The following is an 18,152-nucleotide window of genomic DNA, read 5'->3' as shown; positions in this document are numbered from 1 at the left end:
ATGTTGACAAAAGTTAGAAACTAAAATGTACATTGTTGGCAGATAATTGTCTTCCATTATTTCTAAGGAGTCTATTAAACACTGATATGAACGTCTTTCAGCCTTCTATTGGAGTCTCTTTAATGTGTAACTATTTTCTTTTTCTGCTGATTAAGAAGTGATGAGACTTTTCCACTTATTTCAACATTATAGTAACACAAGGAACAAACACATTAGGATGCTCTAACACAGCTGGTTTTACATATTTTTTATTAGGAAATGAAAAACAAAATGAATGAATTATTATGTAAAAGAAAACCACTTTATTTTTTATAACTCATTGGACTTGGACAGAATGAGAATAAGTACCGCTCCCAACATTGTTGCTCCTTGTGGAATTATAGAAAATACAAATAAAGTACAAAACAAAACAGCAGTCAGGAGAACAGAAGATATATGTGGAACACCCAATCATTTTTTGTATGCTTTGTTAAATGTCTAGATAAATGCCCACAAGTATGTAGGCTTCACAATGGCACAACTCATAATTTCATCTGATGAATTAAATGCTCATGCAGGCAACTTTGGATTTGTGACAACCACGTGTTCATCAGCTCTAGTTATTCTCCAAAACTTGTAATCTCGGAAAATGTGTACATTCTCCAAAATTGTAACGTGAACACTTGCTAAGAAACCAGAAATCATTCCTCCCTCGCTCAAACTATTTAAATGTAGAGGAGGGAGTCTTGTGAAAATGAGAAAACCAAAAAACATAGCTGTACACAAGACAGAGATAGGTCCAAGTGTATTAAACGAAGACAAATGTATAAAAAGAAAGCACAATATAATATAAAATCAACTTTATGTCAATGGGTGCAAAGTAAATCTGGATATCAGCAGACAAGCGATGATGTACCAAATCACTTTTTTTTTCCAAAGGGGCTTAAATAAAGGGGGCAAAAAAGGAAGGATTTAACAGGAGCGAATCAGTGCTTTAGTTGAAGTCAGTATGATTAAAATATGAGGGATTGTAACCAGCTAAATACTACTGACACCATAATATCTTACAGACAACAAATCTGTTTTTGATTATTTTGTCTTAAGGAGCATTGTAACGTGGCTTTGTATAAATGTGGAAATTAGAATATGAACCACCGACAGCGTACTGAAAAAGAAAAGCACTATTAATGAAGGCTACATTAACAAACTGCCCTCACTTTCAGGTAACTGTATGCTGGGGAATACACTGTGTACACTGCATAATGAACTTCTCTAGTAACTATCAACACAAGAGGCCGTCATTAAAGTATCAGTTTTATTCTGTTTTAAATTAGGGATAGCAGCATTTGCATTATTTGCCGTTTTCAGGTCATTTCCATCTTCTAAACACATTCCATCTGCTCCACCTGTTCTCCGCCTGAAACCTTATCATTTCCACTTTCATCCATAGGTTCTGGTCCATCTTCACTCTTTTGCACCGGCTCCGTTGCATCTGCAAGCTCTATAGTATCTGCTGTAGGTGGCTCTGGAACGAGGAGGTTGTGCTTGACTTTGTTCAGTTCTTTCATGTTGAATCCGAGGAGAATGGCCGCCGTGTTGCTCTTGAGACTCTTCATGCACTTGCTGCGCTTCTTGCTGAAGAGAGCTGCCAGCTCTGCTTTTGTGACCGACAGCCTCTTGCACAGCTCATCAGACTCGGCTTTGTTGGCGTAAGGGTTTGTGTTGAAGTATTTGGATATGAAATCTCTGCGCTCCTCGCTGCTGCGGCGCTCCGCTGGTGTTGGCTCCAATGCTAGCTTGACTGTGGGGTCGATCTGAATCACAGGCTCTGGTGGGGGCAATAACCTCTCCTGCTCTCGCTTCCTACGCATGGCTGCCCTTTCCTCCCTCTCTCGTTTATTAGCCTGGATGACCTCCTTCAACGCGGCCTCCAGCCTTTGCTTGGACTGTATCTCTGCTGCTGACTCTGCAGGCCTGGCAGCGAGCACCGGTGGAATCACTCGCGCTGGAGCCAGAGCTTGTTTCACTGTCATTCCTTGTGGCACTTGGAGAAAGTAGAGTCCGGAAGGCTGGCTGAGCTGCTGAACTAGTTTTGGCGGTGGCTGGGGTTGTGCCGGTGCTGCCTTGGGGAGTTGTGGCTGTGGTTGCTTTGGTGAACAGCGGCATCGCTGAATGTGGAGCATCACGGCCTGCTGGGTGACCTTTCCTGTGTACACACCGTTGCAGTATATGCACTTGAAAGCCTCTGTCTTGAGTATGGCATGAATGGTAGGTGCCACAAAATGTTTTTCTTTCAGGTGCTGCAGGTGTTGGGACTCGGTCTGAAACTTTTCATCACAGAAGGGACAGTACGTGCTGTTTATTTTCAAGGGCGCTGGACATATTTCTGGCTGACTGGTGGGCTGCAACTTAAAGAAGATGAGGTCGAGTGAATTCGTGACCAGGGCGAGATTTACCTCGACGTCTCCTAGAACTTCTTTGGGTGCGGTTGTGTTGACGTCAAAGTAAGGAAACAGGATTCCAGAGCCCTTTGTGTAGACCCTGTACTTCTGTCTCAGGAAATCACAGTATGCCTTGCTCGAGGGATTGTGTATCTTAACATGCTCAGCGAGCTGTCTGATTGAAAAGAACAAAGCCGAGCAGTACAAACAATTCAGGCCATGGAGTAGATGTTGGAAGACACTTTTTTCTGATAGTAGAATTTTGCACGTGAGACATTTGACAGTTTTGTCTGGCATTTTCTTTAAGAAGGCTGCTCTTGCCGCCACACTCTCTGACTTGGCTGAGGTGGATTTTGTCTGGTGAGCCACTTCTGTGTGGATATCAAAGACATTGGAGGGGAAAAGTTCATTGCAAAGTGGACAGGTAATCCATTTCTTGGTTTGTGGTGAGGAGTTACTTGTCTGCTCGATCGGCTTGAGAGGGGTATTTGTATTCTGATTTCCTGGCACTGCTACCTGCAGCGGAGCAAAAGTGTATGTGGGCATGCCGTTCATTCTGTTGCCGGTTGGGATCAGGTGACTCAACAGAGACTGTGAAGTCAGCATGGTACCTTGTAGGGTGATTTGGTTGGTTGATACATTTTGTGTGACCATAGCTGGTTTCGATACTGGTCCACTTGTTAAGCTGGCCTGCATTCCAGTTTGGAGAAGGATTTGCTGTGCTTGTGGAGCCTGTTGTGCTTGAGAAGGAGGAGGAGCCAGAGTCATTGATGCCTGTTTGAGAGACACGTTAGACACTGTTGGAAGCTGGACCATTGATGGCCCTTGGGGCAAAGCACTTCTGAGGGCGATCGTGGCACCAGGCTGGAGCAAACCTTTAGCCTCAGCACTAGCTAGCTGCACCAGCGCTGATGCCTGGGGGGGTAAGAAAGCTTGGTTGGTCCCAGGCGCACAGATCAGAGTTGTACTGTTTGTACTTCCTGTTAGTTGCTGTAACGTCACCACAGTCCCAGCAGGTTGGCCGTTACTTGGCAGCACCAAAGACTTACTGTTGAACATTTGAGTTGTTTGCGGCTTAGGAGCGATACTCGGGAAAGTCACAAACAACCCATTCCCGTTTGGAGTTGATTTCATGGTATAGTTCTTGTTCTCAAAAATTAAGCTCTGCACTTGTGTGCTCACTGCATAGTGCGATGGCTCCACCAGCATGTGATGCAACATTTGGTCAAGGGTCCCAGTGTTCACCCTACACACCTTGCAGCAGTGGATCTTTATAGATGTGGTGCCTTGAAGGTGTAATCTATAACCGATAAACTGTTCTGCCATTCTCTCCAGGTGCTTGAGGATGATGTGTTTCTTCAACATGAAGATGGAAGAGGCTGGAAATCCACATTTTCTGCATTGATACCTCTCATTTCCACGATGGTTGAGTGCAGGTCCTTCCCTTGCTGGTTGTACATGATTGGCTAGTTTGGTGTGAAAGAACATCATGTGCTTCTTGACCACCTTAGGGTGGCTGATGAAGAGGCACTGAGAACAGGGCGCAAGCGAACAGAAGGACTGTACATATTTATGACAGCGAGTGACGTGGGTCCTGAAGTTGTAGATGTTTTTAGTGGAGTACTTGCACAGGTTACAGCACAAAGATCGCGACCGATAAGGCCACTAAATGGAAAGAAACAGAAACAGCCGGTTATTTCAGTTTATATCAATGAGCAATGTTCTTTTGCACAGTCAGTACAAATGTTACAATCATGCTAACCTACACATCTGAAACTTATACCACAAGGTAAGGTAGACATTTGTTAACTAAAAGTTCATTAACATTTTAAATCTTTTTTAAACTCAAACTTGGAAATAATCTTTTCAGTAGAAGGTGTTTATTATTGGAACACTGACCTTCTTATATAGTCTGCCATTGTATCCATCAGTGAAATCAACCCACTCAGTTTCCTGAAAGGTATCATCTTCGTCTGAGTTTTTCTCCGAGCTTTCATTTAGATCCTGCAAAGTAAACACACACAAAAAAGAAAGAATAATTAAGGATTCCGATGACACAAATAAAGTTCTGCCGAATGATTTTTGAGAATAAGAATAGAAATTAAAAGAAAGCTAAATTGTCTTATGAAATCACCTTGAAGTTACATAACAACTTTCAAGTACATTTTTAACAAAATCCTCATACTATTGATTGAGATTGTATTCAACTTCATTACTTGTAGGTGGAGTCACATGATGTACAATATGATGTTTTACTTGTATAAAACAACATTTTGCACTTAGAGCAATCTGATAAATGTTGAGGAGAAACAACAAATGCCTTAAGTCCCACATAATAAAAAAATACATAGTGAGTTGCCTGTGTGTAAAATCTGCACCCTCATATGGCAGTGCACATCAAAATAGTTGACAAAGGCATCTACACACTGTTAATATCTGAGTTGTTATGATGTCATATATCACAAGAGTAAAATGTCTGCATGTCAATAAAAACCCATCCAGACCAGTTTCATGAGGTTTTAGAGTTATTGGATGGTTTTCTATCAGTTTACTGACCTGTTGTTTTGGGAGGAGGTTCGGATCAAATATAATAAACATAAAAATAATGACAAATATTCAAATATGAATATCAAGGAAAGATGGGTCAGCATATCCATGTAAGAAATAAACGATACCACAAACAGTAGACACAACATCAGACCATCCAATCCCACTTGTTGCCATAACAACCCAAGAAAGAAATCTATGTGTGACTGACTACATCAATTTAAATCTGATCCAATGTTAATTTATCTAGAAACTATTTCAACTGGGAGGCTGTTGCTGCACTTAGTGTGGAGTTTGTTGCTCAATGTATTAATGGATTGAATGTTGAACAGATGAGTATGAATGTTGTATATTCAGCAAAGTCAGCATAACTTTCCTTTTTTAAATACCTTGTTGTTAATTGTCTTACAAACTGTGGGCCTAATGCAGATGAGCCATGTTTTCTATACTGTTATACTTCGTTTTACTATAAGCAAAACCCAAAGAAAAAAACATGCATTTAGCATTTTAATGGATGAACTGACTTTCTCATAGACAGCGTTAAGTATTGGCAGCAGGCTTTGACACCGAATGTGAGAACTAGAGGAAAAAATCGATACAGCATAGTATCGCGATATTTTGCATGCCGATATTATATCATCTCATGGCCGACAAGTATGGATACTTTATTATATCAGTATAACATTTTTTGGATTGCTGAAGGGGTTGCACAATTCATTTTGAACAAGTCGCATTGTTAATAATTACTGCAATTAAACTACAGTTAAAAAAGTTATTAGTTATTATCATTAGTTAACGCAATATATTGTATTGCAGTTATTAGCATATCGCAAAATGTTTAAACTCGCAATAATATCGGATCAGGACTCAAGTATCGTGATAATATCGTATTGTGAGGCCTCTGGTGACACCCACCGCTAGTGAGAACAAACAGCACCAGTAATCTGCACTGGGCCAGATACTGGGGTATTATGTTGGTCACTGTAAGACATGCAGGATTAAAGATTTAACAAATGAAAATAAAATCTGATGATAATATTGCAACTTTAAGAAAGAATCTTCGAATATACAACAGTACACATACCTTCAGCAGGTTTTGGCAGTCTTCAAGTCCTATCTCAGTCAGGATGTTTTTCACGGCCTTCCTTGCCTTTCGGATCTTCTCAATATTTCCAACTGGAAGCTGATACATTGTTTTTTACAGGCCTTGCAAAAGAAAACAAGTGTTTATTTCTCATAAGTTGGGAGTATACAACTGTAATAATGTATCAGTTAAACAGGGTTACAACGATTAATCAACTGTTTTGATAATCTGTTTATCTTTTAAGCCATGTTTAAAGCTTCTTCAAAGTGAATGTTTGCTGTTTTTTGTTATTTTTGATGGTAAATGAAGATGCCTTGTTAACTGGGAAAAAAAAGGTGCAAACTTCAGACATCACATTTGGCTTTCTATACATTTTCTATAAATTCCTTTTGACATATATATGGACTTAATGGCAAACTGGTTAAATAAAATCGTTATTTGCAGCCCTATGAATAATATGTCTATTATTATATTATATATAATGTATATATCACGATGTTGTTGACATATTTCCTGGCCATGGCCAACAAAGCGACCACAATTTTCTACTGCATAATGGAAGAACAGTAAAAGGCATGCACTACTACAGATACAAAATCAGATGATGTGTTCAATGTAAAGACAAATAGGCCAGTATACATGTCCATGAGCCAATCAAGTCATTCTGTTAAAAATTAAGTTACTAAGTGTTAAGATTATAAGGTTTGCCATTACATCACGTTAACTGCTGGCAACACAAAACCTACGAGATTGAATGATCGTAATTATGAGGTTATAAAGTAGCAAACTCTGAAAGAAAACAACAGCATGGCTGCACATGATGAATATTATGTCTGCACAAGCAATGCGATGTTATGCTTCTATGCAACAGCTGATCTCACTCTGCACAACTGTATAAATAATTATTTGACTTTTTCCTGATGTGTCAGAAAATAATATTCCTCCAGCGAGTCCACAGTGTGCATTCTGATGTTAAATGTCTACAGATGAACAACCTGTCATTTTACACTGCTGCTATCCATGCTAACACCTAAGTGTGTTTGTGTGTGTAGAGTCTTTTTACAGATCCTGGTAGCACGCTGACAACGACGAGCCGTGTCACTAAACCATGCTGCGTCTTCACACTTGATGATGCCCACAGCCTCCTCTACGATATTTACCTCGTCCAATCTTTCGGCGTAGGTTAACGTTAGTAGTCGCTGTGCCTCCTCCAACAGGGCTACCGTTTTCCACTTCCGCCGGCCCTCAACTGTGCGTGTCCGTAAGCTGCGTCTGCTACTGGGGCTGCACGCAGACACTCATCCGAGCAGCTGCATCTGTCTACATACACCGAGGTATGAAGGGTGAAGTCTTATGTGAAAGGTGAGCTTTGTAAAGATAAGTTAATTTTGGTCTAGCTTTTGTCCCTTTCTTCCCCTATTGAGGAAAAAATGGCGCACAGGTTCAGGATCTGACGTAGAAGCCTTCATTTGCATACAGGACAAACTGACCAATAGGAGAATTCTCAGTCCCAAAACTAAATCACTGTCTGTTCTTTCACAAACACTCAAACTTGTAGTTTCACAGCTTGAGGTGATAATTTCCATCACTATCTCTTTGAATTTCATGTATTTACTGACTTGTTAATTGGACACTTGTTCTAAACAACAAATAGCTAGGCATGGGGGCGTGGCTACGGTGTCAGTCACGTGGTACAGTACTAAGGCTAACCAATAAGCCTTCGAGAAAATGAGCTAAATGGGTGGTCCTTAGAGTGTGATGTCATATCATGCTACTTTTCACATCCAATTGAAATGGACCACCATTTTGATGGGAGATGAAGGTAAATTCTTAGCCTACAAATCTTTTAGCTAGAATATTTTAAAGTTACAATTTGTTTAATGTTGACCAATAACAAAAAAAGGAAAAATAGCTAGCTACTTTTCCAAAGTTATGTATATCGATAACTAACCTTTTTTTGACAAATTTTAATGTTAAGTGATGCCTAGTTTTGAAAGTCGATTCGAATCTTTTTCCAGATTAAACATTTTGCATTCAACTTTCTTAGCGACAAACATGTCCACTCTTCCTCTAAGTGAGCAAAACCCGAGCCACCTGTTAAAATTACGGCCCGTAACTGCTCATTTTGTCTTTTAAACGTACAAGGTAGCGATACTTTATCTAAATGTCCTTCTTTGTACTTTTGACCTAAAATTTCTCACGTTACTAATCTTAAGCCATTTTGACGACTGAATCGTTAGTTAGCTATCTATCTGTACTGTGACTCCAGTGGTTTAGACCGTACTTTGTCTACACCAGATTTACGCAGTAATTATCCATTACAGTTTGCCCCTTCTGTCATTCTAACTTTGATGGAAGACTGATGACAGATTATGTTTAAATAACAAAAGTTATATTTTAGTGATGAATGATAATATAGATCAAAGATAAAAAAAGATTGATGAACGAGGTCCAATTGACTGTTGAGCCATCTGCAAATACAAAGCATGCCATTATCATGTACTTTCTTTGGTAAACAGAAGAAAACCCTTAGACACAGTTATATTCCTATGTACTAAAGAGGAGTAATTATTCACATCACAGACACGTTGGGCTGGTTCTGACCTGAAACTGTAAAGTTATCACTTACTAAAGATATTTCAAGGGCAACTGCTCTCATCAGATATCTGAGAGATTCCCTCTAGTCAAAATAACATTAATTAATCAAACCTATCAGAATCAACCACTCACAGTTCAATTATGTACAGTCTTACTGAAAATGAATGTGATCCCAAAGAGCAACACATGAATCTGTCTATGCCATTTATGTTGTTACCATGTAAGTGCAAAGTATTTTTGTTACTATACTACTCTGTGTCAATATGTGCAGGAGGGGTGGCATTGTTCCTGGCAGACTCAAATGTTCTCCATGTTTTTACTATCATCATCATAGCAACAATTCATTTCACCCATTGACATGGTGACATCCATTATTTTATTATTTCCTTAGTCATATTGTCTCACATATACAAATCATCCCTAACAAACACTTAAACCCTAAACTCAACGTGAGCTATAATGGCTCCTCCTAGAGACAGATTTCCCTCGAGTTGGCATCCACTCTCACATACAACATCAATCTGTTAGTGGGGGAGGGGGGTGTCATTTATTTTGAGGCAATCATCTCTGAAGGAAGAAAACAATTCCATTATGCATTCCCACATTCTTCTGACTTTTGGATCGTAACTAGTTGAGAATTAGAGGGAACAACGGTTCAGGCTATCTTGTATATTAATTGAAAACTAGTTTTATATCCTATTTTATAAACTGATCAAGCAAGGACCTTAGAAAAGGAGCAACTCAGCACAAACATGCAGATAAAAGATCGCCTTGTTAAGTGTGCAAGAGGTGGAGATGACAAACTTTACATGTGGATCTTTTTTTACTGGAAGCAACAGAAGTATTTATTTTGTTTTTGTCATCAATACGTTCAAGCATGGAACAATCAATGCAGCCAGTCTCACTGTTTAAATGCTGAATTCTGGCCACAGATTTGGTTTAATATCTCTGCCATTTTACTATATATCTAAACTTAAATTTTTACTTTTTGGGATACAATAGCATCACTACAAATACTCTGGTTTTAAACCAAGAGTATAGAATCAGAAGCCATGGGAAAATGTACAGCCATTTAAGTTGAAACAGAAAATGTTCTTGGTACAACTTTTTATTCATGTGTGTGTTGAGTGTAGGTAGAGATGATTCACCTAATTTGAATGACTCCATAATGTAGATGTTCTTGTGGTTAATGATTTACTTTTGAATACATCAACAGCAGAGAAGTTCTCAGTCCTGTCTGCATATGAAGCCCTCAATTGTTTTCAGGACACTGAACTGATGTACAAATAGAAACACTCACTTGGCAAAACTCCAAAGCCGATCAGAAGCATATGGCTTTGATTTGTTGGCTGACATTTATAATACTATCAAGAACACACCTCCAATGATGACACAGACAAGATGCATGATTTAAGTCAGAAATGTATTAAATTAATCACTTTCATCACTTTAACAAGCACAATTTACAGTCAAAAACAGGCTATGGTCCATTAGTGCCTTAGACGAGCAAGTAATCAATACATTATTCAATTGTAACACACAAGGGCAGGATTCTTCAAAAACTGCAGTTAAGTCAGGTCACCTTTAATAATATTAAACATGAGACATTAAGCTGTACATGAGACTGTGCATTATTTCCCTCGTTACTTCAAAGAGGCATGAGGAAAGGTCTGGCTTTCTGTTTGCACTGCCCAAGAGAGGTCTGTGTACAACTAGCAGGTCTTTCACTTGAGAGATGCAGACAGGGACATCCACATCAACCACATAAAGTTCATTTATGTTTGAGCACTCTCCAAAAATCACTTCTTCTCTGGTTTTTCAGATCTCGGAAAAGGGATGAATCCCCTTTTCAAAGAGAGTAATGTGGAGATCTGAAAAAACAGGGCTGCATTGTTAAATATTACAGTATTTTCTTAACCTACAAAAGATTTTGTGCATTTGAAAACAGATTGACCGCTCTCTATTAGAGGCAAGGAGTGCATCAGGGTGTAACATGCCTTTTGAGTAAAGGGAAACCACTGAGGTCACAAATGGAGATCACAGCACAATTTATATCCATGTAGCGTTAAAAAACACATCAATATCTTATCAGAAAAACACTGTTAGACACAGCTTAACACCTGGGCAAAACACACTTAAAGATGGAGCTTTGAATATGCCCCAGTTATATCTGAATCCAATAAATAAAAATGCATTGAGGTGAGATGCAATTAAAGGAAGAGGTTACATCATTATCTTAACTTTTGTTTAAACTATGCAAAGTGAAGGGTCTGAAGTACAGAATCCACATGAAGCATTAATTCGGTTCAAAAATCATCTTAAGTCAAATGAAATGTGAGTTGATCAGACACATGATTTACACGACTGTCAACAGGTAATCAATAGAGAACATGATTTGAATCAGTTGTACATTTTGTAAAGTGGATTTGATTTAGGAAACAAAAACCCCTCAAACACGTTGAGGGATCCCATCTCCAACGAGTCGTCCATTTTGTTGCATAATGTCATTTGAGCTTGGGCTAGAGTTCTTTGAGCTGACAAATATCCATTGGAGGGAGGAGCAAAATCAAGAAGATTATCTTCCAGATTAGATTATAGACCAATGAGGTATTCAATAACTATTTTTGAATCAATTTGGAGAGGTAAAAAAGTCAAATTCCTGGAAGATTTAATCTGACACATTGCGTTTTCCAAGGTGGCTGGAATGTTGACCACATTTAGCCCCGTCCCAAAAACCCCACTGACCCCTCTTCTCACATGGCGAGAGCCGAAGCTGAGGAGGATCTGTTTAATATAATATGGGACAGGAGCAGAGGATGGTTACGCACCGAACTGTACCATGGAGAAATTCTTCATGACACTGTCCAGAGCCACACCGGCCTCCTGCATTACGTACCTGTGGACGACAACAGGCATCAGGAACAGTTCTCTTTATAGTCTTCTATCTTACAACATTCGCTCAAATGGCACACTTTCACATGCTAACTCACCAGTCACAGGTGGAGACAGTGTAATAGATGGGCAGCTGGGTGGAGCTTAACTCCTCCAGGCTGCACGCCCCCATGTTAGAGAAGAGAAGCCAGTCCCCCACGCTGAGCTCAGGCAGCAGGCAGTGCTCCACCACACAGTCGAGCTGGTCCAGTGATGGGCCCCACAGGCTGCTGGGAAACACTGCCTCCTCAGCACACAACACGCGCTGCAGAGAGGAAGAGTGTGTTTAAAAATGGCATTTAACATTCAAAATAAGAGAGATCATTATCAACAGGATTTAAGTCTACAACTGAGGGGAGATACCTTTGGAGAGAACTGATGAAACATCATTTGTAACTGTAGTCTTGTGGTAGCTTACAAATATATTTTTGTATTAGCCAACTAGCTACCTAAACTTAGTTAGCTGCAAGCAATTTATTGACATAAGGATACCACCTACACCTTTAGTGCCAAGATCCAACTTTTGCATCACTAACCGAAGCAATTTGTGGGTCTGCTTTATATTTTCTGACTGTCCCTACCTCAGAGAAAACTATGATTAGATATCCTTTATTGTGGGGTCTTTATATGGGGCAATATGAGTTACTACCGAAATACTCCCAATGCATGACCCATGTGATCACATTTAAAGAGCTGCCATCAGATGCTTCTTTGAGACATGAATAGGGCTGACTCTCTTGGGTGGAGACCTACTAACCTTGTGTACAGACGGGGCAGTGATGGTGTTTCCCAGTAGCTTGCGGCTGAATGGGCCATAAACACCCTCATTCATGTAGTACAGGAACTCTGTATCTTCATTGTTCTCGTCTGTGTAAAGTCAATACAGAGGGAAATCATGTCAGATATACAGAACATGCTGTATTATCTAAAACTGAGATTTGATCTGATAGGTTTGTTTTATTATGTAATACCCTTGTAAAAATGTTTTTTTTTTTTTAATTGTGAACACAAATTCTTCTGCATTTTCTCAGACTGAATATAATGATATGCACTTATTCATGGTATTAGAGATATATTAACTGATGTACTGAAGACAAAAAGAACTCATGAAGGAATTAAGTCACTCACTTTGAGGAAGATTATCCCATTGGGGGGTCACCACCTTTTTGCCGATCACATTAACAGCCAAGTTGAATGCTGAGGCCACGTAGAAGGTGCCGGGCTGGGCCAACACATGAACACCAGACAGAGGGCTGAAGTACGCATCCAGCAACGGCCTGACTGCAGACTCAACCTGAAAACATGCCAAGACACAATCAGACAGACATTCCAAATAAAAAAATCTGAACTCCACATTACCGCTATATTATTTTAGAGATGAACTTCAGCTTTTATATGTTAGGAGTGATAGGAAACTCATGCAAGATTTTGGCTGTTAGAAGATAGGCCAGCTACTGCTGGTAATAAAATCAGCTCTCAAGTCCTTCATCATACAGCAGCTGTTCACCTGTTTAAGCTGAAACTCTGAGCCAGTAAATCCACCTCCAATGTCCAGGATGTTCATGTTGAAGCCCAGGTCAGCCTGAAAACAAGCAACAAAAAAGTTGGTAGCCTCAAATAATCTTAAGAGTTGACTTGTATTCAATTTTAACTAATTCAAAGACAGTTTCCAGACAACACTCACCCCCATGTCAAACACACAGCGGGCATCTGACAGCGCGTGTGTGTAGGCCTCCTGCAGGTCTTGGCAGGAGCTGGGGATGTTGAAAGTAACCCCAACCACTTGGACCCCCATTTCCTTGGCTGCTTCCAGCAGGTGTCGACAACTTTTCAGAGAGAAACCGAAGGTCATGCTAGTCTCAGCTGCGTGGGCCTTGGTGCTCAATTGCAGCAGCAACCTACAAACAAATCCAAATATCAGCCAGGTTCTCAAAACACGAAACAAACACTTCTCTAAGCAAGCTACATACATCTCTTTTACTTTGACAAAGTTTATTTTCACCCCAAATCAAAGAAGGGCGTACTTCTGCATCAAAACAAGAACTGCATTGAAACAGTCTTCAGGTTTAAACTAATGCACAAGGAATGAAAAAGTATGTAATAGATCATGTTTGTCAAATTGCTACACTCACTTTGCATTTGGGTGTAGGCGGGAAATTTTGGACAACTCCGCCTCATTTTCGCACACAAGATGCTGGATGTTATTTTTGGCAGCGTGCTTGATGTGTGCCACCTGCTTGCAAACACCTGACAGAATGATGTTGTCTGGTGATACTCCGTGCTCCAGCACCAAGCTAACCTCAGCCTGTGGGAAAGAGGACACACATCATTGATAATAACAGTCTAAACGCCCAATCAAACTGGCACCGGGTGTTTTTCATTATTTGAAAGGATAATAGTCATCAGCTTACTATTAATCAAATAAGTGCTTTTAATGGAATTGCTCCCAAAATGTCAAGTGCATTCCCAAGAGGACATGTCACTGAGCCGTTTTGTAAATAGAGCAAAGCTATCTGAATCTGGTTCAGTGAAGTTTACCTTGTTAGTGCAAACAAAGCCCAGGCCCAAGGAGGCCAGCACCTCGACGATAGCAGGGCTGCTGTTGCATTTGACTGGGTAGTAGGGCTGCAGCTGTGGCACCACACTCTGCCAACACACATGCTGCTGCATCAGGGCACCAAGGTCCCCCACCACAAACGCACTTTTCTCCACCTGAAAACACAAGAGGCCGAACTAAGTACAAAAATCATCTCCACGTAAAAATGTACCCCTCAAATCCTGGATTATTCCTAATGTCTATATTGATATCAAGAACTGCCTTAGAATTTAAAAAGAGAAAGCAAATTGATTAAATGGATTAATGGGCTGATAACAGGGGTATTACAGACATCTGAAGCATTTGGGGATTTTTCTTAGCTGCTAACTGAGACTACTTAAGGCATGGAAAGTAGAACTGACCAGAGTCTGTTGGCAGATGTGTCCGTCAATAACATCTTCAAGGGTCACTCCTCCCTCCAGGAGTTCAATGATGAAGCTAGGTTTGTCAGCGATTCCTTTCATCTCAACCGTATTCCGCTAAGCCGACAATCATAAAGATCGGATAATTAAGTCAAGGGTCACGACTGAGCCAATGGGTCCTGCCGGTATGCAACAAACTGGAACAAATAAAAACAAACCATAAACATCATTACTACAAATAACTACAATGATTTGCTTGTTACACAGCAATTCAACCTAGCAAATTTATTTACAAGAAAAGGGCTGTTGAGCTTTGACAAACACCCATTTCCTTTGACACATAAAACCCATTTTTGTATTTGTTAACACAACAAAATGAGGATAAGAAGCCTATCACTTTATTGTACTAAACATAAATATGTCAACTTATCCCAAAAATAAACCATTAAAAAATAAACTAGAGCTAGTATTTTGTACTGTTATCTATGAGTAACAGCTACTTATGCACATGGACCATCCATACCACTTTTTTATCCTGGCTATGTATTGTGGGATCATGTTTTTTGTATGGGTGGGATATGTATGTATGTGTGTTGTGTGTTTGTATGTATGCTGGCTGCTGGAACACCTACATTTCCCTGCTGGGATGAATAAAGTATATCTTATCTTAAACATAGTTTAACAATGAAATCAAAACATTTAAAATCCAACACAAGCCAGAGTCTAATCTCCTTGAGCTAAGTATAAGTTATAAGAACACAACAACCTTGGACTTTGCTACAGGTGTATGCGTAAGCCAGCATGCTTTTTTTTGTGTGTACAAGCAACTCTGAGTCACTCACATGGACAAGTCAGGAGATGGACCTGTCCCGCTATCAGCTAGGATCCCAAGGCGGCTCAGCGTTGAAGTCAAAGTGCTCCCGGTAAAGAGCCGCCCCTAGGCCCTCTGGAGAGCGCTCATACACCTGTGCAGAGACAGGGGAGCCCTGGGGAACAAAACATTCATAACACAAGATTACAACATGAAAGAAGAACAGAACAGGCAGCATTAGTCGATCACAAGCAGAGAGTCACATGAATTCAAAATCCGTGGCAAGGCCTGTCAGTCATTCAACAATCTTGTTATTACCTCTATAATCTATCTTTTAACATATCTGTCACTGTGGTCAAAATTTAACAGACACAATCGATATGTTAAGCAACTCTCGCGGCACTTCACAATCACGTGGCTTAATTTTTAACCCAACAAATATCAATGCATTATTCAGACAAAGTCATTATCTCAGCTCCCTATTTTAAAAACACTTATGAGTTCATATGGTGGGTGTATATTTAACAGAATTGTCATTACAGTTGACTCATTGATAAAATATTATCACACTGCGTCACCAAAACAAAACACCAAAGCCTAACGACACTAATGTATTTTAAGTTTACAGATTAACACGTTAAAATTAAAACACAGACACATCCAGCACCGCCATTGCGAGGAATCACGCTGCTAACGCGAGAGCTGGAGCCGACAGCACGTCGGAGGAAGAAGCTGTATTTAGTTAATAAAGCATAACAAACCACCAGCACTGATACAACACACAAATAACCACTAGAATGAGACAGTGACACATCTTCATTAACACCTCTTTAAATTTACCATAAGATTAGTCAAATACAGAACTCAATGAATCGGTCTGTCATGTGCGGCAAGAAGGCAGAAAGAGCAGCCCGCCATGTTACATCCGTCTGCTGGATCCAACTCAAACCAAGTGCTTTACTTACGTGAGAAAACGGCCAGAATGTTTGGGAAAATCGTCTTCTCTTTTTCGGCGGAATTTTTAAAGAGTAGTGGGCACAACGATACAAGAAAGAAAGAAGGCTGATGTTGCCATATGGTTAGATGAAGGACGAGTGTTGGTTGAACTGCGTCGTCTCTATCGGCCGATGGGTGGAGAACTACTGGAGCCGAGCAGGGGAAGTGGAAAAGGTAATCCACGGTCCTTGGGGGTGGGGCCTAATGCTCAGTTCCACCAATGAGCTCTTCGCATTTTGAGAACATACCAAATATGCGTTTCCGAAAATCACACAGGCTACTGAAGTTCTGACGTTACATAACCATAAACTTTCCGTAGATGGCCTCTCGTTTCAGTCAACCTGTTCAAGACCTCCACGGGGATTGTTTACATGACATAATTCAGATACACTTGTACAACTTCAGCTGCTCTCAATTACGAGGAAACACTTTCATACGGCTCACTTCCAGCTAAAGGGAGGGGGAAAATCAATAGTTAGGCCTATATTGTTAATCTAAAACACATTTCAGACAAATACAAAATAATATTTGTTTAAAGAATTTGACTGTTGTAAACGAGAAAAAAAATGTGTAGGGCCATAATTAAATGTATCTTATTAATTCACAGATAATTAGATTTGCTCTCTTTTCTTGTTCAGTATAGTGATCTATCTTTTTCCACAAATTACATGTTCCATTGTGTCATGTATTTGTATTCTATTCTAAAGTCTATGTAATTCCTTAAACCAGAATTATGGGTTCAATGATAGATAGATAGATAGATAGATAGATAGATACTTTATTGATCCCGAGGGAAATTCAAAGCATGCAGTAGCAGGTTACAAAGAAGTACATGACATGAAACATTTGTTACAAATTAACCACAAAACCGACGCCCCCCTCCCATACATATATATTAACCCCCCCAAAAAAAGATTTAAAGAATCCCCCTAGATGAATCAAACTTAAACTGTGCAATTAAAAATAGACTTATACAATATATATGGTTATATATATGTATATATATATATACAATGTCAGTAGGGCAGTTCTCTGTTCTTTATAAGATGTAGTAAATGTTGCTTCATTTGTTTTTATCTTGAGCAACATGTGCACTAATGAGAGCTGGCCCCCAGTCTTCACGTTGAGGGTTTAAAGAATATATAATATAATCATAAATAAACTTGAGGATATTGTCTAGTAAAGGCTCATTTGGCGTGTCTTGATTTAGATAAAAATACATATTTTATGTAGTTTTATAAACTTCACCATAATTATTATTTCATAGGCACTGGTCTGCTCTGTCTTTGCCAACCCTAAGGTAACACTTAATTGAGTTCTCAAAGTCCTTGATCTTCCTGCATTATTGACCCAATTTTGTACTCCTGTCTTTAGGAGAACTATTGGGTTATTTGTTCATCCAGGCCAGTGTTAATCAAATAGCCCCTGTTTAAAGCATTTCTAAAACAGCTAAATAGCTTACTTTGAACAAACGATTACATACCATATTTTCTGAATAGTCCTGTGTAATGTCGCTTTTGGATTCAAGTGTGTGTGTATTACATTTAGGGACAATGAATCTAAAGGACATCACACGCAGGGCATAATAAGGCTTTAAATACTAGACACTGAATATTGGTCTAACACTGGGTGAGGTAAGGTAAGGTTGGAATGAGTTAAGTTGGAGGAGATAACTTAAGCAATACAGGCTGAACCTGACTTGGGATTCAAAGATGACCTGTAGATATTTCAGCGTTTTCTTGTTTCATCTTCTTTTGAAAGTTTGTCTGAGAATTGCAAAGAGACCATTAGCCTTGTTTGATGTCAT

The 18,152-nt window shown here is 39.6% G+C and overlaps 2 protein-coding genes across 2 annotated transcripts; both read right to left on the bottom strand.

Moving 5' to 3' along the window:
• Positions 1–232: 232 nt before the first annotated feature.
• Positions 233–7,523, bottom strand: adnp2b (ADNP homeobox 2b). The gene is made up of 4 exons (XM_061059505.1): positions 7,212–7,523; positions 6,052–6,173; positions 4,320–4,424; positions 233–4,085 (listed from the first exon to the last, which is right to left on the bottom strand). The coding sequence occupies exons 2-4, from the start codon at positions 6,157–6,159 to the stop codon at positions 1,362–1,364; spliced, it is 2,937 nt and encodes a 978-aa protein (XP_060915488.1). The 5' UTR covers positions 6,160–6,173; positions 7,212–7,523; the 3' UTR covers positions 233–1,361.
• A 2,530-nt stretch (positions 7,524–10,053) lies between these two features.
• Positions 10,054–16,507, bottom strand: azin1b (antizyme inhibitor 1b). The gene is made up of 11 exons (XM_061059516.1): positions 16,315–16,507; positions 15,381–15,524; positions 14,539–14,735; positions 14,119–14,292; positions 13,713–13,885; positions 13,265–13,478; positions 13,088–13,162; positions 12,709–12,874; positions 12,338–12,447; positions 11,640–11,845; positions 10,054–11,545 (listed from the first exon to the last, which is right to left on the bottom strand). Exons 3-11 carry the CDS (start codon positions 14,638–14,640, stop codon positions 11,470–11,472), a joined length of 1,296 nt encoding a protein of 431 aa, XP_060915499.1. The 5' UTR covers positions 14,641–14,735; positions 15,381–15,524; positions 16,315–16,507; the 3' UTR covers positions 10,054–11,469.
• Positions 16,508–18,152: the final 1,645 nt, after the last annotated feature.

The sequence above is a fragment of the Labrus mixtus genome, chromosome 16 (assembly GCF_963584025.1).
Source record: "Labrus mixtus chromosome 16, fLabMix1.1, whole genome shotgun sequence".
NCBI lineage: Eukaryota > Metazoa > Chordata > Actinopteri > Labriformes > Labridae > Labrus > Labrus mixtus.
Note: the sequence above shows the minus strand (reverse complement) of the source record. Positions and strands in the feature narration are given on the sequence as shown.